At 41.0% G+C, this 25,521-nt stretch overlaps 1 protein-coding gene across 4 annotated transcripts in view; it reads right to left on the bottom strand.

The window, feature by feature from the left end:
- ACSL6 (acyl-CoA synthetase long chain family member 6) overlaps positions 1–25,521 on the bottom strand; it is a 120,145-nt gene that overhangs the window by 2,350 nt on the left and 92,274 nt on the right. For 3 of the 4 annotated variants that reach the window (XM_059712851.1, XM_019478637.2, XM_019478641.2), the window contains 10 exons: positions 22,016–22,093; positions 16,610–16,744; positions 15,350–15,484; positions 13,625–13,720; positions 12,369–12,441; positions 10,710–10,798; positions 8,754–8,870; positions 6,249–6,392; positions 4,702–4,803; positions 3,676–3,747 (listed from right to left, as the gene is read on the bottom strand). In XM_059712851.1, coding sequence (XP_059568834.1) covers positions 3,676–3,747; positions 4,702–4,803; positions 6,249–6,392; positions 8,754–8,870; positions 10,710–10,798; positions 12,369–12,441; positions 13,625–13,720; positions 15,350–15,484; positions 16,610–16,744; positions 22,016–22,093 — 1,041 coding nt within the window. Of the gene's footprint in view, positions 1–3,675; positions 3,748–4,701; positions 4,804–6,248; positions 6,393–8,753; positions 8,871–10,709; positions 10,799–12,368; positions 12,442–13,624; positions 13,721–15,349; positions 15,485–16,609; positions 16,745–22,015; positions 22,094–22,150; positions 22,229–25,521 lie in introns of all 4 variants that reach the window. The other variant, XM_059712852.1, reaches the window with a different exon arrangement.

The following is a 25,521-nucleotide window of genomic DNA, read 5'->3' as shown; positions in this document are numbered from 1 at the left end:
CCCCTCATCCTGAGCAGCCCAACAGGGAATGTTTATCACCCCGACTCAGTGTTTATCAACCCATTAAGAAAACAAAGCCTCTCTCCATTAGTTCAAGCTCTTCTGAAACAGCTTTTCCAAGGAAGGATGTTACCAGCTACCTGTTAATTAGCTCCAAAAGCCTGTCTGCCTTTGTCGCCTCCCACAGCAGGGACTGTAGCCAGCGTGTGGTCTGCTAGCTAATGCTGAGAGATATAATCCAGAGGGGCAGGGGGAATAATCCCTGTTTAGAAGGGAGAAGCCAGGCAGATACCTGCAGTCTGTGCTGGAGCTACAGCGAGGGAGCAGAGGGGAGATGGGAATTCCTGCTTAACAGGGAGTGGTGAGGGGGAGAGGGGGGAGCCGCCTGCAGTCTCTCCCAGAGCTGCAGCCAGGGAGCAGAGAGGAGGGGCCAGCCCTGCTGTGGAGCAGAGAGCCCTGTCCAGCCCAGAGAGCATGCCGGGATGCTGGGGGAGTCTGGTTTAACTTAAACCAGCAAGGGGTCTGGGACAGACACTGCATAAACCGGTTTGAGCCAAATCAGTTAAGTCTGATACTACATTCAACCAGATTTATCTCAAACCAGTTTCAGCCATTTTCAAACTGGTTTATGTGCACTGAACACCTGTTCTGTTACAGGTTTAAGCCAGTTTCTGATCACTTAAATCACTAAAACTGGTTTAGGTGTAATGTCTGTCCCTAGCCCTGTTAATCCTATTGGAGATCTGTACCCATTACTAAACAGCCATGCATCTCTTTGCTTAAGGGCTCATCAGCCTTTAATATTGCTGTTACAAGCTAAAAACAAGAAGCCTTCAGAGGGTGGAGAGAGAAAATTTGAATAGAGCTTCTCTCTATTATGGCTGTCTCTCACCAGTGTCAGTCATCATTAACTCCCACTTTTATTTAGCACTGCTTTCTTCTTGAACCATAAACCTCTGCCACAATGCCCCTTCATCATACCCCCAGAAGAAATTACCCTGTACCTCTAATGTACATGGGGGCTGTTGTGCTCTGATCCTACTAAATGGTGTAAAAAGAATCATTTCTTCTTAAGAAACAGCAGAGTAAAGCAGAAGCAATCACATATGATGCTACCCTATCCCCAGACATCCATGTAACTACCCACAGAGAAAGGAGGGTGTCAGAGTGAAGGCAGGGGAGCAATAGGGACTTGCAGAAGCATGAATTTAAATAGAACAGCAGCCTTGTAAAACTGTCCTGGAGTTTGACCAGTGTAAGCACAGAAGAACTTAACATGATGATGAGCATACAAAAGATTAATGATGTTTTACCAACCAATTAAAGCAATAAAAAATCACTCATCCTAGGCAAATAGAATTTTACAAGCCTGCTGTTATTAATCCCTGGTGTATCTGAGCACAGCAGGAGGCCAGGTAGCACAGATGGGAATGGGTTGAGATTCCCTCACATTTCTAGTACCGCTGTAGGGCTGGTACATGATCCATGGAGTTGAGGCAAGGTTTCCCTAGCTGTCCACTGCTTTTCTGTGTCCCCAGTTGGCTTTGCATTTGCCAGATGAGAGTCATAAGAACAAAGGTGAAGCTAGGTACTTTTGGGCCCAGGACAGCAGCAGTGCACAGGGCAGTGGCAGCAGCTGCAATTTTTGTGCCATGTCCTGAGATGGCATCCAGGACTGGTGCCCCACTTGCCCCCATGGAATGTGTCCAGATGAGTATGGTTGTGCAGTATGTGGCACCACAAACACGTCTGCAGTGCCACATATGGCACAGGCCAGTGTTCTCTGTGCTACAAGGACACGCTGCCCAAGCATGCGCTGCTACGCTTTTTTTTTTCTGCGTGTTTTTTTTTTACCCTGGATATCCAGGTGTCAAACAAACCCAAAACCTGGGGAAAAAAAAACAGAGCAGTGCATCCTCAGGCAGCATGCGCTACTGAAAAGCAGAGTCAGGCTGCCCAGAGCTGCACTGTGGCTGTCAGCCAGACTCCAGCCAGCAGGATCGCCATGGCTGCAGCCCCAGAAAGCCCCCAGGACTCCAAATAAAGCTGCTGGGGCCAGCACAGTGTTGGTCCCAGCCTCCCCTACTGCCCCCAGACTACCTTGTTACACAGTAACTTGCCACACACCAAAGCACACGTGGCACGGGTGTTCCCGGGGGACAAGTAGCTGCAATGCAAGGTAAACCGCCACTACTTGTCCCTGGGGAACCAAACGTCCTCGCACGTCTGGACGCGCCCAAAATGTCTGTCTGTGGTTCTCCTGCTGTTGGCCAAACTTGTGAGCTAATAAAGAGACGGTCCAAGCACATCACTATGCCAGGGCAGAGGTCAGCACGATCTAGATGAGAGGCAGCATGCTCTACATGCCCTAGGACAGGAAGACTATCCCATTGGACACACTCCTTCAGCCCAGACAGATCTGTGTAAAGGGATCTTGTCCATGGTTAACATTGGTCAGAGGATCTGGGCCAGATTTTGATTCTATCACATATTGCTACAAAGTGAGAGTAAAGGGGGATCTACCTATAAAACTTCTTATTTTAGAACTGTAAAAATTCAGGGTTTGTTTTTTTTTTCATTCACAATGTTTCTCCTTAGATTTTTAGAAAGACAGCAGGGTTTGCCTATTAACCTCATAGGTTTTTACTTGCATAGGGTGAATTGGGAAAAGTTAGGGCAGAGCAAATGAGGTTAATTACTAGATGTCCAATTTTGTGTACTATAAGCCATATTCCATGTGGAATATCATACAGCAGTCACTGAAATTATAGAAAAAGGAAGACAAGTAGATTGAATTTCTAGGAGCTTCTGCTTCACCGTACTATGGTGGATTTCTCACTGGATTTTTATACAAAAATAGACTCAAAATAAAAACAACTTTTAAAGTAAATGTAAATAATTAATGCCTTGGCACTTTTATATTGGTATTCTCAACAGCAAATATGCAATAAATTATTAACTTTTAAGAAACACTCAATGTGAGGCTTCTTTTACATTTTTGATCAATAGCAATATTATTTGCTAACATTGTGAAATATTGCATTGGTTTCAGCACTTTCTGGCTGGAAAGTTTGTAGCTCTGTTTTAGAAATATTCATGCAAGCATCAGAAAGGATTAGTACATACACTGAAAATAAACAGAACAGCTTTATTTTCTAGGTCACTTACATGAATGGTAATTAAGGACCTGATCCCACTTTGCTACATTGCTTTCAATAGAAGTAGGATCAGGCTCCTAAGAATATTTGTCTTGACCACTGGTGATTATATTAGAAGGATTACATATTGCCTGCTGTTGTTACTCATTACCTATGTGCCACAGTTCCCATGGAACTTAATACAAGTGCTGAGTGTTAGGGGGAAAGCAAAATGAGGGACTATATCCTTTATTTAATTGAAGATAATGAACAGAATTGATTGGCATTTCATCGAAATCCTTGCGTGCAACCATAAAAATAATAACAATTTAACCTTTTATTACTGTTCCTGCAACATCAGTCATGCATTCTAGCAAACCAACCCAAAGATTTTGAAATAAATGCATGAATGCAAACTGTAAAGATCCACAGGCACATCATAATCAGACTTTTGGGCATTAGGTAACAAATACTAACAGCGACTTATTCAGCATGCAGGGGCGAGTTGTGCAAGGCAAGCTGTAAGTCTTCATCTTACCTGTTCAAAAGAATGAAGTCCACTCTCCTTTCCTAACCGCACCATATCATCCATTATTGCTTTCTTCAGTTCCTGAGTTAGAACACACAGATTCTCTATTTAACTCCATAGCATATGTAAGTAATCATATTGTCAGCAAGAAAATAAAAGGGTTTATTGAGCAAAGTACAGATGCACTGTTGATTCTGGCAGCCTATACATCAATTAGCAATCCTTGTGTTTGAAGAACTAGCTTTCTAAATTGAAAAATATATGATTGTTTTATAAATTAGTGTAATAATATTTTTCCATTTTTTATACAGTGGAAGACACAAGGTCAATATTTTTAAATGTCAGGGGCAAGGACAGAACTCTTAGGTCTGAATTCTGAAAACAGATGTGTATTTAAATTTAAGTACATGAATGGTCCCACTGAAATTAGTGGGAATACTTGCATGCTTAGGTTTGATCTTACCAACTGTGAGCTGAGGGCCCTCAGCTCCCACTGACTTCATATCACAACCAGATGCATAGTTCTCCTGAAAATTACTCTGCTTCTGCAAATTCCTGAAAATACTTATTGAAATGCCTCACTGTAGAACCGAAGTTAGAACATTTTGGTTTATGTTTTGTATCTTGCCATTGTAAAGGAACTTTTGTATATATATTGTTTTAGCTGAGTTCAACAAAAATAGGAGGGAAAGAATTACTTTTCCTGAGAGTCTAAAAAACTGCATAGGCTTAATGATAGGAAATAAAGACTGACTGAGATATATTCAAAGGAGCACTCCGAAGAATGCGAGAACAGTTATAATGGAGTGGACAAATGATCCATCTACCCCTGTATCTTGTCTCTGACAACAGATGATGCTCAGTGCACATCAGTAATACAACACAAACAGCATTATATAGTTCAGACTTGCCCTGCCCATTTTCTTTTTTGTGAGTATACCTTTATTTCCATTTGTCACTTTCTAGGATGAAATGATATCACAGTTCACTGGTAACTGAACACAGAAACAAATGTATAGATATATATAGACACACCATATTTTTACAGAGCTCTGCATATGTTCCTTCAAACCCTCTTTTTTTTGCCCAGCCTGGCATGACTTCAGAATCAGGTACCACAATTCCCACCAAGAAGGCCTGTACCAGAGGGAAAAATGGAAAGAAAGCTGGAAAAATAGTATACAGCTAAATAATGAATTACATTTACAGCATACTCTTTCAGTAAATAAATATTCTCTCTTGATTTGCCTAAAATTCAAAACACTCTCTTGTTCAGTCATTTCAGTGAAGCTTGGAATGGATTACCTAGAGAAATTATACTATATATAACTTTGGAAGTTTTTGACCAAGTTAGACAAATATTTCTCAGGAATGATTTGAGTGCATTTGGTTTTGCTTTGGGGGAGGATGGGTTAGATAACTGCTTGACATCCCTTTTAGACCTGTTTTCTATGATGTCTATGAAAGTTGGCTAAAATATATGAAAAAGTACTTTTTGTGCTCATCCCTTCTGACAGTTAATATATTTGCCAGAAAAAATATAATAAGTTGCCCCAGATTCTACTGTTTGAATTCTGTTCTGCACCGACATTAATAGAATACTTTGGTTTTAAACAACTGATATAAATAAGAGTAGAATTTGGGTAATTTTATTTATAATGTTCTTGTTCTTGGGTCTTTGACTCTTGGGTGAGATTCCTATTGATCAGTCATTTGTGCATAAGCGTTAATTGTTTGTATTTAAAATATCAACATGGTGATGCAAACTGGATTTGCAGATGTGCAGCTATATCCATTGTATGTGCAACTGTAGATTTCTGACTTTAAAGCAATTTTGTGAGCAGAATCTCAGGAGCCAGTTTTGAAAACGAAGCCCTAACTGTTCTGAGTAGAGAATATCGTTTTACCAAGCTGTGAACAGAGAAGACTAAACTCTCGCATAGGCCCTGGGCAGGCCTATATAACAGAGAGCGATACACTGGCCCAGTGCACCACAAGAGATCTAATTCAAGTATAGTTCTAGCATTTGTGTTCTTGCCATTTTTATTTGCAAAAGTTGATGCCATGATTTTCTCATTATTACTGTTGTTTTAGTAGCATATCACTTAGGACCCCGGTCATGGATCAAAACCACAGTATGTAGGTACTGTACAAAAGGACAAAAAGTCCCAATTTTAAGGAGTTTATAATCCAAGTATAAGACAGAGACAACAGACAGATACAGACAGACCAACAGGGGATACAAGGAAACAATGGGACAATATTGGTTAGTGTGATGGGCAGTGGACTCAGCATAACAGCAATTTAACTTTTGTCAGGTTCTCTCTTGGCGTTGTGGCAAAGAAAACTTTTAAAGAGGTAATTGAAAGGATTTAGAGATTAAGACTTCAAAGTCCTCCCTCTCCCCCACTTCATGCTGCTTAGATTCAAACCAGTGGCTAGGAGGGAAGCAATGAAGTGAAAATGAATCTTTTACACTTGCCACTTGTGACTGCAAATCCAAGAGTTTAACTTTAAAATAACAAGGTGTTTCAAAACAAAGAACAAAACACGGACAACTATTTTGAAGCACTACATTTTACCTGCAAGCTGTCTCCATGAACGTATATCTGGGCAACAGGATCACTGCGGATGTAGATATTCTCAATCTTTTCGGGTGCTATGTATTCTCCCTGAGCAAGCTTAAAAATATGCTTCTTTCGATCAATAATTTTAAGAGTCCCATTCTGTTCAGAAAGAGAAATGACAAGTCCCCCCAAAGTTATGTAAATATACAGGACCCATAAACCACCTGTTTTTTTTTTGTTTTGTTTTGTTTTTTACATTTCAGCCTATATTTCATTATAAAGCTAACAATACATTTATGAAGAAGTGCACAATATCTTGCCTATTGGCTGGAGTAGAACATCCAGGCTAGGGACAGACAATACACATACACCGGTTTAAGTGATCAGAAACTGGTTTAAACCTGTAACAGAACCGATGTTCAGTGCATATAAACCAGTTTGAAAATGGCTGAAACTGGTTTAAGATAAACCTGGTTGAATGCAGTATCAGACTTAACTGATTTGGCTCAAACCAGTTTATGCAGTGTCTGTCCCAGACCCCTTGCTGGTTTAAGTTAAACCAGACTCCCCCAGCATCCCAGCATGCTCTCTGGGCTGGACAGGGCTCTCTACTCCCCCCCCCGCTCCCTGGCTGCAGCTCAGCAGAGACTGCAGGCATCTGCTTGGCTTGCCCCTGTTCCCCTCCTCCTCTCCCCACTCCCTGCTTAGCAGGGATCTCCATCCCCTCTGCCTTACACAGACACTTCTCAGCATTAGCTAGCAGACCACACGCTGGGTATGGTCTGTCCCATGGCAGACGGGACAAAGGCAGAATCAACAGGTAGCTGGTAATGTCCCTGTGTTGTTTTCTTAATGGAGTGATAAACACTGAGTTAGGGGTGATAAACACTGTGTTAATCAATTCCCTGCTGGGCTGGTCAGGGATGGGGAGGTACCCCTCCCTAATCATAGCATCCTGCCAGGCCCATGCCTCCCTCAGCTCAGCACTATGGAAGGGAAGGGAGGGCTGCTCTAGCACCCCTCCCCCCGCCCCCGGCTTCTAGCCTGAGCCACTACAGGCATGTACCTACATTTCTAGGATGTCTGTGCAGTTACAAAATGCACAGCCTAGCCAGGTTAGACTAACTTGCAAAGATTGAATCAATTCAGGCTCAGGCTTTTTGAATGTCTGTCCCTAGCCCCAGAGAGAACAAAGAATAGGTACTATTTGCATGTATGGCAGTGGTGGGCAAAATGCAGCCCGCGGGCTGGATGCGGCCCACCAGGACATTCCATCTGGCCCACGGGGCCCCTAAAAAATTTAGAAAATGAATATTAACCTGCCCCTGGCTGCCTGTCATGTGGCCCTCGATGGCTTGCTAAAACTCAGTAAGCAGCCCTCTGCCCAAAATAATTGCCCACCCCGATGTATGGGAATGCAGGAAATCAGCCCTACCCTGGATTTGCTGGGGACAAGTTGCCCAGCAGAAATGACTGAATTTGATTAGTTCTCCTCTGGGAAACAGATGTTCAGGATCAGGAGAATATTTTTTTATGAAAGTAAGTTACTTTTTTAGTAATGATGGAATATCTTTAAGAGTATATCTGAACATCCAGTGATAAACACAACAGGCCAGGAAGTGACATTCTGGTTATCAGGAAATTGTCTAAAATGTTGACTATTTTTACATAAACACATTAATCATTTTGGCTCAAGCCAACATAAGAGTAATTTTTCTTCTTGTAAAATCTTTGCAAAATAGCAAGCTAGAAACAATGGAAAAAGTCAACCAGGTAAAATTGGGAAATGGGTTCCAAAATGATGGGGGTTAAAAAAATTCAAAGAAAATTTAAATGCCTCCATCTTTTCAGATGTTTTGCATTTTTTTGCCATTTTGTAGTTGCCATCATAATTTTTCTCCCTTCAACCCTTAAAATTTTTAACACGTTAGATGTTGCTGTTTTGCCAAATTCTTTATCAAATACCATTCTAGTTAACATGAAAAATATTTTTTAGGAAGTCGAGATCTACTTTCAAAAGAGCATGACTTGTTATTTCCTTTCACTTGAATAGTAGTTTAAGGTGTTCAGTAGCACTGAAAATCAAATATCCTATTTTCAATACACATGAAATATTTTTTTCATTCCACTACAGAGATTCCTGTATTTCAAAAGTGGTTTACCTTATCTCCATCTACTGAATGGGATCTCTTCCAAAGAACAGAAAATGTTGAGTGATTTTCTTTGAATATTAAAATGGTATCTTGGTATAGGTAGGTCTGTTTGATAACCCACAAGGATTAATGGGCTATCAAAGAAACTCTTCTTTTTGCTGGGCTACAGAAGATAGTCAACTTTTAATTGGGATCCAGATATATGGACTCAACTTTGAGGATCCTACAACTCTTGCTGGTTGGTATATCATTGTTCCACAAAACAATAAAACACAGTCAACAATAACTTTCCTCAAAATAGAAGTTTAGAGAATTTTCAAAGGAAGTGACAACTTATGTAAGAACTGAGTGTTTGAGCAGTACATACAGGTAACCACTTCCCAATGTCTCCAGTATGAAGCCAGCCTTCTTTGTCCAGCGCTTCAGTTGTCCTCTCTTCGTCTTTAAGATAACCCTTGAAAACATTGGGTCCTTTCACACAAATCTGCAAATGAGTTGTGGTTCATGATAAATGCTAAAGCTTCTGTTATCAAGCCATATTAATACATTAGGCCACGTGTAGACGAAATGGGGGCCCTAAACTGAAGCAGTGGGTTTTTAAAAACACTGCTTCAATTTAGGACGAAGTAAACCACCGTGTCGTGTACACCCATGTCTTACCTGCCTCTCCGGAGGTGGGGAGGGGAGGGCGAGCTGCCAGTGGGCGGAGCGGTCCCTGGGCTGGGAGGGGCGCTGGTGCTTCCCTCCACGGCAGCGGCGAGCCCCCCCAGGTGGTACCCGCCCATAGGCACCCAGCTTGGGCAGCCCCAGGGGGCGCTGCAGCCGCACAGGGAAGGCCTGGGTCCCAACATAACTCATGCAGGCAGGCAGGCTCCAAGGGGAAAAAAAAAAAGATCAGGTTTGCCGCTTTTTTTTTTCTTCAGTGGAGCCTGCCTTCCTGGGCTGCTACCAGGCTGCCTGCATGGGATGCCTGCACAGCCTCTGAGCCACATGGAGCCTGGTGCTTTGCTTCACAGCTGTTGGGAAGCAAACTAAAGCTCTTCAGAGGTGTTTTAGTTTGCTGCACCCCCAAGTAATTTAAGGTGCCTTACGCCGCCAAATATGCTACAGCAGCTAGAATTAATGCACAATATGCTGCCAACACGTGCAAACACCAACACCATTAAAGCGGTAAAAAGCATTTAGCCTGCTTTAAAGTGTCATGCACACACGCCCCCCCCGTTTTGTCTACATTTACTCTTTTGAGTAAGAGTTTTCTAGAAAATAATATTTCCACTTATCCCACCACCCGAAGACTTGCTTTCTTTCTCACATTTTTTTTTCTTTTTTATATTTGTAGAACTGTGGTCAATTTTTGATACTGACATCTGGCATTTTATTGTTTCCTCATCCCTAAAACTATCTTTTAATAATCTTCCATGAGAACTGTACAACTAACTGCCTAAGCAAGTAATCTCACAGCATTCCATGCATTTCTGTAGCATAAATAATTTTACTTAAAAAGGACTTATTTTCACTAAAACATGCTTTGGAGAATACATATAGAAAAACACTGGATCTTTTTTGAAGTCATAGTGAAACAGGAAAATGCTCAGTGTCTGAACACTTTGAAATTCATTGTGAATATTTCAGACATCTAGTCAAAACGAATGCTGTAACAAGAAAAACGGGTAAGTGCGTTCATAAAATTGTGCATGATACTTGGGGAGCAGAGCACATAATACATTGACTCCCATTACTGCATGCTTATAATTAAGTTTGCCCTTAAATACTTCGCTGAATTGGAACCTTAAACAGGTAAGGCCAAATAGCATTATCTTAATGATGCTGTTACTCTGATGAGTCTCAAGCGGATATTTTTCTCAGGGGCATAAGTGTCTTAAGCACCAAAGCATTTTCATTGTTTATTTCATTATGAAATATTCCCTGTGTAATAGAGAAGCATGAGGACTGAAGGACCTAATCTTAGCAATCCTAGGCCCTGATCCCATCAAAGGAACTACTCAGATGACTGCCTATGCCTCTATGTTGACCCACTTTATTCTACAGGATTCTTTGTGGAAACCTCAGCTCTTTAAAAAGTAAGGAGCGCTTGGTGGTGGAGCATTCATATTACTGATTCATTGCATTCTGCTCTGGGCTGGATAACATTCCTCTGTATTGCTTTTCCTGTCATTTCCTGAGAGTAGCATATAATGCATCTACAACTAGGTACTCTGAAAAAGGACTGCCAAATGCAAGAGGTAATGAATAGCTCACAGGTTTCTAAAACAGAATGGGACAAAATGTTAGCAGGTGGGTTATATAATATTTGAGACAATACCTCTCCTTCACTTTTGGAAGCAAAATAATTCAGCTCTTCCACATCCATCAGTTTGATTAAGTTGCAAGGCAAAGGGGCTCCTACGTGACCTGGGAATCAAAGTTAAAAAGTCATTTGTCACTTTTTCTCTACAAATAGTGCTCAGGGGTTATTAGTAGGCACCTCACATATTCCTAGCTCAGTGTTCTCAAAGCATGTGTGCCTCCTTGCAGAATCCATTACAGTCTTTGAAAAACCATTCACCTCCTGTCTGCATAGGATTCCTATTTTTCACGAGTGTAATGATTCAGGATATTTCTGGCTTTCCTTCTTCCTTGGCTAACAGGATTTCAAATCACTTTTTCATTAAAAAAAAACCAAACAAAACAAAACAAAAAAACCCCAAAAAACTTAACTCAGAGGAGCTTGTTAAAAACGAAACCCAAAATTCTGTATCCATGTCACCTAGAAAAGTCAGTTATAATGGCTTTAAATAAAACATTTTCTCACTGAATATTGTAGCTGTTTAATTTGCTCTAAATTATGGTAGCTTTCACTGACTCTGATGAGCCATCCTGGGAGACAGACTGCTACACCCATAAGGGTCCTCAGACCACAAAATATTCCCTACAAATGGCCACTATGAAAGTCAAACTGGAAGAAGGGAGTGAGCAAGCCGGTACGGTGGTTCCTTGGTACCCAGTGACTTTACCTACCCCATAATTCTTTCTTATTTAAGTCTGCTTTCCATTTGGAGGGAAGGGACAAGCTCAATATTTATTTAATAGTGAGCTTCTGTCATTTGACAAACAATTTTGAGCATGTGTTCAGGAATCAAGTGCTCATTAGGGTACTAAAACAAGAACAGAGTGCAGGGAACAAAAAAAAAGTGTGTGACAGAGCGTGTGCTATTTCTATATTTCTCCCTATTTCTGAGTAGAAGAGAAAACAATCTGATAGACAGCAATTTATGATGGGAAAAGACGTGCTATTCCTTTCTGCAGTTGTAGCACATTAACATTCAGAAGAAAGTGGTTTATTAGCCTCACTCATAGTCTACATTAAATTTTCCAGCAAGTACCCATTTAAATGAATTTGATTATGTGTGTTCCAAAAACTTTCTATATATATATATAGATGATGACTCTTACTGCAGTACTTTTATTTATGATTTGCTGAGCATTGCCATGACTGATGGTTTTCATCTAATTATATTAGTAATCATAAGAGCCAAAAGGTTTGAAGGGGTGGTAATGTAGTCTCTCTCAAATAGGCTGACCCTAAGCCATATATCATGCTCTTCTCATTACCGAGCATTGGATTTAGTCATAAATGAATGTGAATTATGTGGTTACATCTTTGTTCCAGTGGTACACAGAACGAACACACCATACAATTCAAAAGGATTAGCAAGTCTGGAGCTGGAGGGCTGGAGCTACCGCAGATCAGGGTTTAATGCACAATTTGAAATCTTTCTAGGGAAACTTAAATAGCATCTGATCAGAATGTACCTGGCTTTAGGATAGTGCTGCTAATGTTTCACTGTAACAAACATCCAATTCACTTGATATTATTCAGCACAATGATAAACTATCATATAGTATCCTTTTGTATTATAGCTCAAAACATTCGAAATAAACAGATTTTTCTTTTTGGAGATTAACGGACTTTAATTTTTACCTGATGTCCAGTCACCTGGAGTAGTAAAGGTACACCCAGCAGTGCACTCTGTTTGACCATAGCCTTCATAAACCTGAGGAAGAGATGTATAAAGGTAAAGTTGGAGATATAATTTGAATGTTGCAGATCAAAAAAAATAAGTCACTGAGCATTTCTTTCCAGATGCACAGTGCTTTGGATATATGCCACAATAGATTGATATTTAATACGGATAAATCTTCGCTGGATCTCATTGTACATGAAATGTTATATATTATCATAAATAAACAAGACAGTAAGGATCTGAAAATAGAGGCAGGAAAGAACAATTCCTACAGTTTTTCCTCAAATAAAGTAATAAGTTTAACTATGAGAAAAACAAACAAACATTTTTGCAATAAGAAGCAGCACATTTTTGAAGACCAGTCTTTTGGAAACTTGTTGCTTCTGGCTTAAGAGAAGAGTGTTTAGTTCTGGAGGCCACTGACTATTCCCCCTTTCCTCCTTGCATTGCCAAACACCAGAGCAGTAATTCTGGGCAGGTGAGATGACTGCCTGGATTTTACAGCAAATGGTGCAGCCAGCATCTTCTTTCCAGGAGACGGGATACCTTTTATGACGTTTGGTATTCAGTGCCTCAGAGAGAAGGCACCCAAAGTTCCTGTTTTCTAAAGTGATTCTCAGTAATGGTAACTTTAAACACTGAGGATGTTTTTATGTATGCTTCAGGGGTGAGGCGGGGGTGGAGGGGGCGCTTTAACTAGAGCAACTCCAAGAGCGGCTGTAATTAAAGCGTCCCATGTGTCTCATGTATCAGTGTCCCTGTGCTTCAAAATGGCAGTGGGGTTGCTCAATCTAAAGCTCGAACATGTTTTAGATAAAACGCCGCCCCCCATTTTGAAACGCAGGGACACTGATACATGAGATGCAGAGGCTGACTGGAGCACACTAATTAGCATGCTCCAGCAGACTCAATTAATCGAGTCTGCTCCAACATGCCTTAATTACAGTGTGTAATTACACTCCTGGCTTGTGTACAGGCACCCTAACTTTGTAGCACAAGTCACACCACTGTATCCTTAACATCTTTCCAGAGATGGATCCAAGCACCGACCTTAGATACAAACATTCCCAAATTTGCAAAAAGATCCAGAATTGAACTCTGCTGTTTATCTTGGTCATGCCATTTAAAAAATAGGTTTCCCCTATTTCCTTAACAATAACAAAATTACTGGCTATAAAACAATGGTTCTGACAATCAGGCAGGTATAGCCTACCTGACATCCAAGCGCTGCCCGAAGGAAGCCCAGAACAGTAGGAGAAGCAGGGGCAGCTCCAGTTACAATCATCCTAACGCACCCACCAAGGCTCGCCTGTCAGGTAAAGGAAACGAAAGACAAGACAAAAAACTGGCTCACACCATTTAAATTAGTATGATCCTCGGAGCTTCCTCTATGGGATCAAATCTTTATTACTTAGATCCAAATTAAAGTTATAGTTCAAGAACAAAGTTATTGTCCAACAGGCTCTGCTCTGTCTGTCTGTCTCCTGGTTGCTTAGTTATTTTGTGGATGGCTCAATTATTTCTTCTTTCTTTTTTTTGTTTTTTACAGACTTTATGGACAGATGTTTTAAGCCTTTCTTTAATGGATTGTCCATAAATTTACAGACAGTTGGCAACCCTGGAACTGACCTCTTTGTCTGCCATTATGAGCTCAGACATTCAGACAAAGCTTAAAAGAAAAATCAATGCCTGGATATATCTGAACTAGAAACAGCCCCCAAAAATGCCTCAGAGAAAACTTGTCTATGTGCTTTGACTATCCTATATTCAAATAAATGAGAGGAATATCATGATCATCCTTAAGACTGTTCCACACTATAAAGTCCCAGGTTTGCAGGTGACTCAGACTGGCCAGATCCCAGTCCCCCACAGAAGCCTCTCTGAAGTCTTTCAGATATTTGTAGGTGGTGTCACCTTAACCCCTTTTGTCACTTTTTAATGATGCAAAGAGTCAAAAAAGTAAAGATTAAAAAAAATCTTGGACTCTGAGGTGAAAGGATGTCATCATTCTGGCCAGACCTTGAATCAATATGATTTGTCTTGTGTGTGTCAAGACACATGCCTGCCTAGTCTGCATCATATGCAATCTGTTATCTTCGCAGGCTGAAAATGAGCAGTCCGCAGATGAACGCTGCAATCAATTTCTCTAATGTAAAAATAAAGTGGCATAGCACTTGCTAAGACATCCAATTACAAAAAATTAATTTAAGCAGCATGTCCTGTAGCAGTGCAGAACGTCAGAGCCTTATCTGATTGACGACTGTTTTACTAAGGGGATCTGCGGCAAACAGCTGGCAAGTTCTGAATGCTCATATCGGGCCGTTGGCATTTTGTTCTCCTTTCTCACTTATTAAACTGTATGTTTAATATGCTGTATGAGAAGAGCATTAAATGCAGGTGTCCCCTTTATGATTTAATGCAGATTTTCCTAGGAAAAAAATAACCCTTTGGGATATATGGTGACCAAGTCTCTGCTCTTCAGTTTATTGAAATCAATGAGAGACTTTCAAGGGCCTTTGGAACAGGCCTACATATAAAACAAGTACTTTGCTCTCTCCTATGACTTATTTTATTTCATCTTGCCTGGTGCTTTGTTGCTACAAATAAAAACTGAGTTTGAGTGGGGAAAAACAGTTATATCCAGTGGCTGGGTCTGAAGAAGGCTCAGTGATGTACGTGACAGAAATCCATAAAGAAAACAAGTGTGTTAAGCTCATTTTCGTCAGAGATAAGCTACTTCTCTTTGTGACAATACTTGAAAATGATATCCTGCCCCATTTCATGATTTACTGGAACATTGAAGTATGCAGTGTTGGTATTGAACTTTAATTGACAGCTAATTGATGGGGGGTGCGGGCATGTCTCTGGCAGAAATTGCAAAGCTTTGTTCCATCTGTTTCTTGAGTTACTGCTCACATTTACTTTTTCAAATCATTACCTGTATTTTATTGAAGAAAAGTTTGTCCCACAAACTGTCGTTTCTAATGATTCCACTTCGAACTTCTGCCTTTTTACGTTTAGCAGCAAATTCCAGAAGCCAGCGCTTTAATGGGGTATCCGCTTGGCTAAAGATCTGAGAGAAGACAGAATGGCACAAAACATAACCAAATACAAAAGAAAACATCAAGTACCATATCCTTACATTAAAGAATCAGTTTAAGTAGATAAACTCCGCTCATGTCAGTGAAAGTATTGCTCTTATACCAACAATGTAATTAATACTCCAGTACAGTAATATTTCAAATGATGTTTTGCTTCAATCCCTTCTGAATGATGCTTACTCTTCTCTTAGAAGGTTTGACTACTAGACTAGAAGGTTTGACTACCTTTGCATGATGAGTGCTTCTGCAGGATTTCTATCATAGGCATAATATTATGATTAAGTAAAACCGCGGAGCTGGACAAGAGATGAGCAACTGGAATATAATGACAGCTCAGACAACTATTACTGCTCGTTGCTGAGATGCTAAAGACCATGTTTCCTCGAGTTTCATCAGACAGCACCACAAACTGGATCTCCAGATTAGAACCTCTCTGTACTGAGAAGCCAGAAACCCTGGCACATGAGAAAAATGTGGGTCAGTGGTTTGTGGTGTAGATCCAGCTCTTTCCTCAAGGATAATATTCTAAGGTGGTCATACACAATAAAAATGGCCACTAGACAGGCTCTCTAAGATCTCTAGAGATCCTCTCTAACATTCTCCAAGGATTGCTTACACAAATGTCTTGGAGCACAAAGGATTTTTTGCCAAAAAGTCAGCTGGGTGCTTGCAGGGTTGAAATCCTTATACATTTTTTTATTCCTGCCCATCCTTCTACTGTCCCTCCCAGTAAAGAGGGAGGACCTAGTTCCAGCACAGGTTTAAGGGAACAGAAAGTACTGGCTCATCTGTCTTGGATTCAGATTTGTCTTGGCTCTTGATTTTGCACCACTGAAGCCCCTGGTATGTCACCAATGACCTGCAGTAACAGGATCAGGACCAAATCCTCAAGTAGTGTAAATCAGCATAATTTCAGTGACTGCAGAAGGGTTTATAGCAGTTTGCACCATCTGAGGATTGAGTCTAAGGCATCTGACGTACGGGAAAAACGCCAGTTCACAATGTTGGGGGGAAAAACCCAGATAAAGAAAGTCTCTCAGGGTAGCGAGAGGCAGCGATCAACTTCATTGCTATAAACAGATTAAAATTAAACTCACCTTATCATACATTCTATTTAATAGTCTTGGTACGACAGGAAAGATGGTCGGACGCAATGCTTTCATATCATCAGATAAGAGACGGATGTCTCCTTGAAAGAATCCAATTCGCCCCCCATGGCAATATACTACAGACTGCAATATGGGAAAAAGAAATACAGGTTATTTTTTTTGTTTCTGTTCCTTGCGGCAAGTTGTCTCTTCTCTCTATTTAAAGCTTTTCCTAAGATTGGATTAATTGTTGTGGCTAAAGTGTGGTTTTATAAACATCTAAACCACACGGTGAAGGGTGCACTATATACAGAAATAGTGGTTTGTACAAGCTCAGATCACAGATTACAGGCTAAGCCATCAGACTGTGAGTATATTTTCTGGCAATAGGGCACGTTCTAGAAACATCCCTTGGGACAGCATTAGGGTGATATTGGATTCTAGCAATCGATATGCTGATAACCGTATCAGCCTGGGCTTCTACATCCTGCTGCTTGCTATTTTCTTTACATTCACTTTATATTCTGAGGCTATGAAAACATTAGTCTCTTATGGACTAAACTTCATGAAAGCTCTATACTGGTCCTTTGCAGTTAAAAGAAGTTTTCTTTGTGCCTTTTTATGTCCTCTGACAACATCTGCAATTAGCAGTTGAAACAACTATGACCCAATATGCATTTCCTTTGAAGCAGGGGGAAAACATGACAGTTTGGACAAAGTAAAGGACCCAGGTTTTATTCCCGCCATCAGGTCATGCACTCTTCTGGCTCACAGAAGCCAGGAGGACTATGGAGATACTGAATTATGAGGCAAATGTTAAACCAGTTTCCAACTTTCCAGACTTCAAAAAAGTTCCCATTTCTGGGTGCAATGTAAAGCCTTGAAGATCCCCCGGATGCTTGCAAATCTCAAGCAAAGAACCGGCAGGGAAAATAATCACAGCACACACTATGGACATAGCTATTAGGGCTGTGCGAAGCTTCGGTCACTGATTTGATTCGGTGGAGATTCGGCCCAATTTGACAGCCAAATCTCCAAATCGAATCAGGGGACCCTTTAATCTCTCCAAATTAAGTTGGAGAGATTCAGAGAGATTCAATGATTTGGACATACACACAGCTTTATATGTTTTTTCTACACACCTCAAGGTAGCAGGCGGCTCCTGAATGCTGAGATGGCGGGGCAGATGGAGCATCCCATAGGAGCATGGTGGGGTTCCCAGCGTGCTCGGTGGCAGACCCAGAAGTGGACCAGCAGCACTTCCAGTCCACTTCAGGGTCTGCCGGGGAGTGTGGAGGGGACCCCCACCCCACCCCCCAGCTCAGCAACTGGTGCTTCCTGGGTCTGGGGGGGCACCCGGGGTCCCCCTGTGGTCGATCACCAAGTTGGGGGGGCAGGGGAGTCTCCCTCATGCTCAGCAGCAGACCCCCCACGCTCCTGTGGGACACTCCATCTGCCCCACCCTTGCAGCATTCACAAGCCGTGCCTGGTACCTCGAGGTAAGTAGAAAAAACATGTAAAGCTGTGTCTATGGCCGAACCACTGATTCTCCGAATCAGAATCGAATATTCAGATTTGAATTTGGCCGAATCGAATTGGGACAGTGATCCAAATCAACAAATCGAATCACTGTTCCCCAAATCAGGCTGAATCTGAATTAAATACAGCCCGCTTTGCACACCCCTAATATCTATACCCAAGCAGGCTTCTGTGGCTGCAGTATCAGTAGTAGTCTAGCTACTGCAACATGGAACTCTACACAGGCTAAGTTACCATACACAATGTCTTTGTTTAGGCTTTTTTTTTTTTAATTTTGTGAATAGGTTTTAGAATACATTTAAAATAATATTACTGGAAATCAATAAAGGCTATTTAGAGCTTATCTTGATAATTCAACATTTCACTTACTCTGTGTAGCACTGTAACATACTATGTTGCTGTGTTTTCAAAGCTCTGCAGCACTGTTGTTAGTAGTTTTATATATTTCTGAATTTAATGGATTTTTGGTGGCACAATGGGAGTTTTTCAAGACACAAAGGGCAGTCAGGTACTCAGCTCCCATAGGAAATCATCAAGAGTTGGACACCTGTCTCATTCGTGCCTTTGAAAATCTTGCCCTACAGTCAGTGCCAGTGCAGTCATGTAACTCCAAGTTAGTGAATGGGATGTATGCCCCTAGATTCCTGTACTAAACACAATGTTTGTGCTACTGAAATAACAGGGGAGCAAAGAGCACTATCTCTTAAAACTGAGCTAAAAGTAGCTTGGTTGAGTCTCCTGTATAGGCTAAATCAGCCAGACGCCTGCTCCCAATTATACCAGATGCCACATAGATCAGCCAGAGGTCTGCTTTGCCTCTTGGCTCTGGCAGCTGGGAGAGTAGGTGTCAGGTCCCAGTGAGTATTTTTCTACCTTAAGGTGATTCTCCTGGGATCAGTAGCACTCAGAGTGATTCAGAATTACTGCCCTGGTTCAAAAGAATAGCTATTGGCTGTTAGCTGAACATAATATTTAATTAGATAATATTTATAGGAGGAACTATTTTTTCAATAAATCCAGATGGATCCTTTAAATGTCTCTTGTGTCATGCTAATATACAGGAAGGCTGTTTGGACTTTTTTCTCTTTAAATTAGAGAAAGGCCTAATGCAGAATATTGGATCAGCCCTGACCTCTGGGATAAAGAAGTCCCAGATCTACTCATAACAGCTCATAGCGTGAAAACCTATTAATAATAAAGAAATACATCTTAAGAAACATTATGGAAAAGTTGTTTCCCAGTAGGAAAACAGCTGATCCTTCCAGAGTTAGCAATTCTGTTGTTTTAACTAAAAAGTGAAATGGATAACAGATGGCCCATAATAATATGTTATTCTATGAGTTGTTACATACAGGACTAATTCTGTGTATGGAGAGGGGAGTTCCCTCTTCAAAGGGAGTTTTATCTTCATAGTGACTACAGCATTTTAGACCTATATAGTTTCATTTTGAATATGACCTAAACAGCCTTTGATCTATGCACTGTATTCTGCAAAGTATAGATTGTACATAGATGGCCACTGGACAATTAAATTGCAGTTTTAGAAGTATATAAAAATAGTACTGTTTGCATACTCTTTAAAGCTGTTCTGTTTGTGTACTATAATCAGTCATAGTTAGTTAGCTGACAAACTAAAATACAGGGTTTCGTCACTACTCTTTATTGTTCTTAGGACTGTAGAGACAATACTATTTTTAGAAGAGGATCTGGAGTCTGTCTGGGACCCTACAGCAATCTGTCACCCAGATTCTAATTGCATAATTATTCAGTACCGGGGGTGATGCACCAGCCAGAAAGGAAACATTGGGGAGGAGGGCAGATCTTCATCCAGTAGATATTAGCATTATTTCAGTGACATCAGTAGAACTACTTTGCTACATACCATGCAAGGATGATGGCTTTTATCTTTATTAGATTCCTGAGTTTACAGTGCAGGGTCTTTGGAATAATAAGTGAAACCCTCTAGTCTCACTGAAATCAATGACAAAACTTCAAAGGCACCAGGATTTCACCTAACATCTTTTAACTTGCAAACAGGGCAAATTTTGGTTTAGGCTGACAAGAGGTAAAGATGAAATCCCAGAATGGTATTTTACAATGATCTTTCTGAGCTAAGAATGCTACCTAGTGCTGTTCATTAGTGGACCTCAAAACACTACACAAATGAGATGGGTATCATGGTCCCGTTTTTACAGGTGAAGAAACTGAGGAAAACTAATTTTCCAGGCAGACAGTTGCAGAACCCAGGTCTCCTGAGTCCTAGTCAAGTGCTCTAACACTGTTTTTCAAAATTCAAACGAAATGCATACAATTATTTTGGCATAGTTTCTCTCTCTCAAAATAGCTTAAACAAAGAAAAGTTCCTTAAAGAGTTATGAGATTTTTGTGCTATTCCCTTTGCAACTGAATGCCTCCATTCTGTTTTTTCAACTGTACTCAGAGAAACTCTATATACAGATTATTGACTTTTAAAACTATATGTATTTCATAAATATGAGGTTATGGTTTTAAGAATATCACCCTGTCTAATTCACAAGCTATAATGCACAGGCAAAGGAGGAAGAAATTTAAGAATCCATATGGGAAAAGGTGGTCATGGACAGAGCACTTAAAAAATTGAGTAGGTGGGATATGGAGATTTAATCTTAGGAGCTTGCATTCATTTGAAGAACACATAAAAGTGCCTGAAATCAGAGAATCGCTATTCTATTTGCCACATAAATGTTAAAAGAATCTTTTAAAAATTGATTTGTATGCCTTTTTGAACACCTTTGTCTAATAAAGGAGGTTTTGCACTGGAGGCAGTTGTGCCGTTTACTCTTAGCTACTTAATGACTGACAGGAAGATGCTTCTTTTATATAGTAACATCCTGTGAGTTCTTTCAAATGTTTCTAGTTTCCTTGTGTCACAGGATTTTGTAATCCTCAATATTTTTGACAATACCTCCTGGCAAATCTGATTTGTATAACACAAGAAAGCCATCGCATAAATCGCTGTATAGTTACCAAACTGCCCTGGGAAATGAGATTTATGCGTAATTTACATGCTATTCTGGACTTTAAATCCTTTATGAATCACATATTTCTAAAGTATACATTTCCTAGTTTAGCAGTGAGTAGTTTACGTCTGACACAGATGTTACTAAGGCTTTGGAAAATCGTGGATTGTGACAAAAAGTATAGACTCAGATCAAACCTGAGTCATCCCTGAACTGTGAGAAAGTTTAAAATTAGAAATGAATCCAGACCCAAACTGTGCAGCCAATTTGTAATGCAGATGTTTAGGCTAGGATTGATCATAGTGAACATCTAATCTGATCCCATGCACAACACAGGGGTTGTAGCACAAGCTATCACCTGTCTGACTGGGAAAGCCAGTAAGCCACTTCTGTGGGCTGCCATGAGTTATCAGCTCTGCTTGCCATTATTTCCAAGAGATGACAGCTTCTAGTTATTGCACATGACAAGCTGGCCTGCCAAATACATTTCCTGCCTTTAAGTTTCTGCAAGTGTTCATAACTCTGCTTATTTATGCAATAAAATATTTCAACTGATAAAGAAAATTATTTCTACTGCCATGATTACTCATCCTATAATATTTTGAAGACCTGCCCCGCCAAAAATCATGCAGGTAATGATTGTTGCACATGTACCAATGGCAATATCCTGATGTCATATACACTGCTATCAGCCAAGGCAACTCCAGAGAGTCTCGTGTAGCTGAGATCAGAATTGGAGCCTTGGTGCTGTGCCCATGACACCTTTTGGAGTACAAACTATTTGCATTTCACAGCATATCATCAGTAATTTTGCTACAGTTACTCTTTTATTTTTTTGTGTGGAAAAAGATAACTTCCACAGAGGCTAGGACCTTACCTGTACCATTCTCTCAAACATGTGTGCTAAAGGCAAATAGGATATGTGTACATCCTCACAAGTAGGAGACCACTGACTCTGGAAGAAAACACAAGGAGCCCCACAAGGCCCAGTCAGTTCAAACAGGTTTCTTACCTGTATAACTCTTTCAAACATGTGAGCCAGAGGCAGGAAGGAGATGAGCACATCGTCCTGTCTCGGAAAGATCACTTTCTGCAGGTGAAGGGCATGGGAGACAGAAAGGAAAGAAACACTGACAGGAAGACAACAAGAAAGTCATAAAACAATAAAAAGAAAAATGGCACCAGAGGTGCAAAAGGGTAAAGATCATCAAGAGAGAAAGAGAGCAGCATACAAAGTGAAGCGTTAGGCCATGACATCAATGAAACTATGTTAGTAGGAGTCTTAAAGAGCATGAGGATGCACACAAAGAGCAACGGAGACCTCTCTCCGCTGCAGGAGGTGTATTTAGATTTATTCGAATCATATAGTAAACAGGTGCTAATTCTGAGGAGGAGCCCAATTTTCAGACAGAGGTTTTAATCAAGATATGCACTCTTGAGTGATCATTTTTCTCAGAAAAAAACGGTTTTCTGGGCACTCAAGTGCCTGTTGAAACATCCAGAGTCAGGATCTGAATATTATGGGCAGAATCCTCAGCTGTGCCGAGTTCACACACATGCTTCTACTCACCCACTGTGCAGCTGAGATGGAAAGAGGCAAAGGATCCTGAAACGCTTTTGCACTTTCCTCCATACTGCGGTTGGCCATGGCCTAAGCTGACTCCCAGTATGCGATAAGGCAGTTCTATTAGAACGCTTCTAGGAGAACCGCCTGGGGGTTGGCAAAGCATGTTCTGCTCTGGCTTCCCATCTTTTCTGGGCCCTGGAATAATGCGTCCTTCCCCAGCTGGTCACAAAGGGTGTATTCTACACCATGTCCTCAATGCTGCTGCAGACACCCACTCTCAAGCATGCCCTGCCCATCCATTCTTGCTTGCACAGGCCAAACTTGGAAAACCAGTGGCAAAACCACTCCAGAACTATGTCCTATAGGCAACCTTAAGAGCTCTGTCAACTGAGCTGGATTATGGTGGCGGAGGAAGCTTAAGAGTAGATACACCCAGTAGCACCAAGTATGCAATGTAGACATACCCAAAATGTCCCTGAGCCAGGGCTCAGACACAGTCTTGTCCAAATAGTTAATTTTTCAGTTTGGTGCTGGAAGCCAAAAATAATTTATTTGGGGTTTAACAAGAAACAAAATGTTGTTGGCTTTAGTCACTGAAAAAGAAAATGCAAAAAATTCTTTTTGGTTGAAACAAAAAATAGTTTTGGACAGTTTCAGTCCAAAATTGTCATTGTGTAGCCAGTGTTTTCATCCTTTTACAATTAAATTAGGCTCAGCTTTGAATTTATAATATCTTGACTTTTTCTTTTGTTTTTCTTTTGGCTGAAACTGGCCACCAAATTTAATTTGAATTTATGAATATTTTTTAGGAACTTGAAACTGCATTTTTCAGAGAATTGACTATTCATATTAAAGAACATCACCCAGCCCTAACTAAGGGGTGCTTGCTTGAAACCCAGCTATCCCAAATGTACAACAGCTCAGTGTTCCTACACCCCACTGAAGCCTTCACTTGTCCCACTTGGGCAGCATTTAAGGTTAATTTGTGCCATTCTGCTAGCGTAGAGTGACCTTAACACAGCTGACATCTGGCCCCTAGCCTGGGTGCTTAAGTTCGAAGATTGGGCTTACAAACGGTACCTATTAAGCAGAAAACTGTTATCAGAAGTTTTATACTACAAAGACTTGGGTTCTTTTCCCTTAGTTATAGTAATGATCTTGCAGTTGGGTCCATACAGGTGAACTTTTATGCCCAATGTGGGCCCCACTGAAGTTAGTGGAGCTCTCTGGGTGTACAAAGTTCCACCTGTGTGGATCTAATTGAAGAGTCAGAGCATTAGATTGAAAGGGAAAGAATTTGTCTTCTGAAGGTTAATGATTGATTTTAGTTAGAATAGCACATTGGATTATTCCAGTGCAATCATTATTTGTTAGTGCTTCTCCTAATTTTCAGCATGGACTTTCTCACTGCCCCACAAGAGTGGGAGAAGTGAGAAAAAAAATGATTAAAAATAGATATATAAATAATCCAAAGATTTTGTCTCCTTATTTTCCTTAATTGTGCTGAAATTTATCAAAGTCCTGTAAGGGACATGGATATAGCTGCTCCTTGTTTAACACTGTAGTTACATTCTTGAAAAATGCGACTTAAAGTGAAACGATGTTGAGTGAATCTAATTATGTCACAGTAGTTACCTACTAGTAGGCAGTGGTCAAACAACGTTATAATTGAACATTGCTCAACTTTAAACGAGTGTGTTCTCTAATAGATCAGCAACATAATAATGACATTAACCAGGACGACATTAAGTGAGGAGTACCTGTACCTACATGGTTGGCACCATAACCTGGAGCCCAGAGTTAGGTGCCTAAGCTCCCTATGCGTGGGGAGAGTTATGCACCTCAAAAAGGGATTCAGAACAGCCAGCACGCTGATGCTAGTCAATAGGAAATGCTGAGACCCTAGCTGTACCTAAAATGTCACCCTCCCCAACACTAAAGAGCCTAAGTGAGGGCTGCGGGCCGATTCCTCTATCCACCAGGAATCTAGAGCCTGGCATTCACTCCAACACATTTTGTCTAAACAGGGCTTACTGTTCTCTTTTAAGAGGTGTTGGGGGAGAAGGTGGTCACTGCATTTTATGTAATGGACTTTTGGTTTGGGGACTTACACAGGAAGCAGGAAACACGTTCAGGGCCCTCCTCAACTGGAGGTCTATTTCTCCATTATAAAATCCAGAAGCGTTCCAGGGAGCAGGGAGCAGAACTCAGGTGGGTTCTCTAATCACTACGCTACAGGGTCACGCTCCCCTTTAGCACTTCCTCCATGACCACAGGTATCTTGCTTTCCTTTCTGCATAATAGCCTAACATGAATTGAAGAGGCATAGGGAGCCTTTACCAGTCTCGCTTATAGTCTGAGGGGTAGGACCCTCTCCTGGGGCATAAGCATTGTGGGTTTAAACCCCTCAGGCTGAGAAGGGAAATGGATCTGGGTCTCCTTCCTCCTGTACAAGTACTTTACCTAGACAGCTATTATATGAAAGGTGGAAGTAGTAGCACCCCTCCCACCCCCAGTTGTCTTCTGGTGTAGCTATATTTTGAGAGAAGACCTATCCCTATGAATATATGTTAAGCATGCTCTTAAAAGACCAATGGGATTAGGGCCCCCAAGGGATACAGGCACCTCTCTGCTGAGTTTCTGGCTTCTGGACAGGTGTTGGGTAACTAGCTCCTCAGATCAGACAAGATCTGGGCTCAATTGCAGGTGCCCAGAAAACTTTCAGGGCAAACAGAAAGGTCCTGCAAATGTAGGTGCCTCCAGGATCAGGCAGCAACTGAACAGAGGAATTTTTGGTCACTATTTTGGCATTTACT

This window comes from Alligator mississippiensis, chromosome 9, assembly GCF_030867095.1.
Source record: "Alligator mississippiensis isolate rAllMis1 chromosome 9, rAllMis1, whole genome shotgun sequence".
Lineage (NCBI taxonomy): Eukaryota > Metazoa > Chordata > Crocodylia > Alligatoridae > Alligator > Alligator mississippiensis.
Note: the sequence above shows the minus strand (reverse complement) of the source record. Positions and strands in the feature narration are given on the sequence as shown.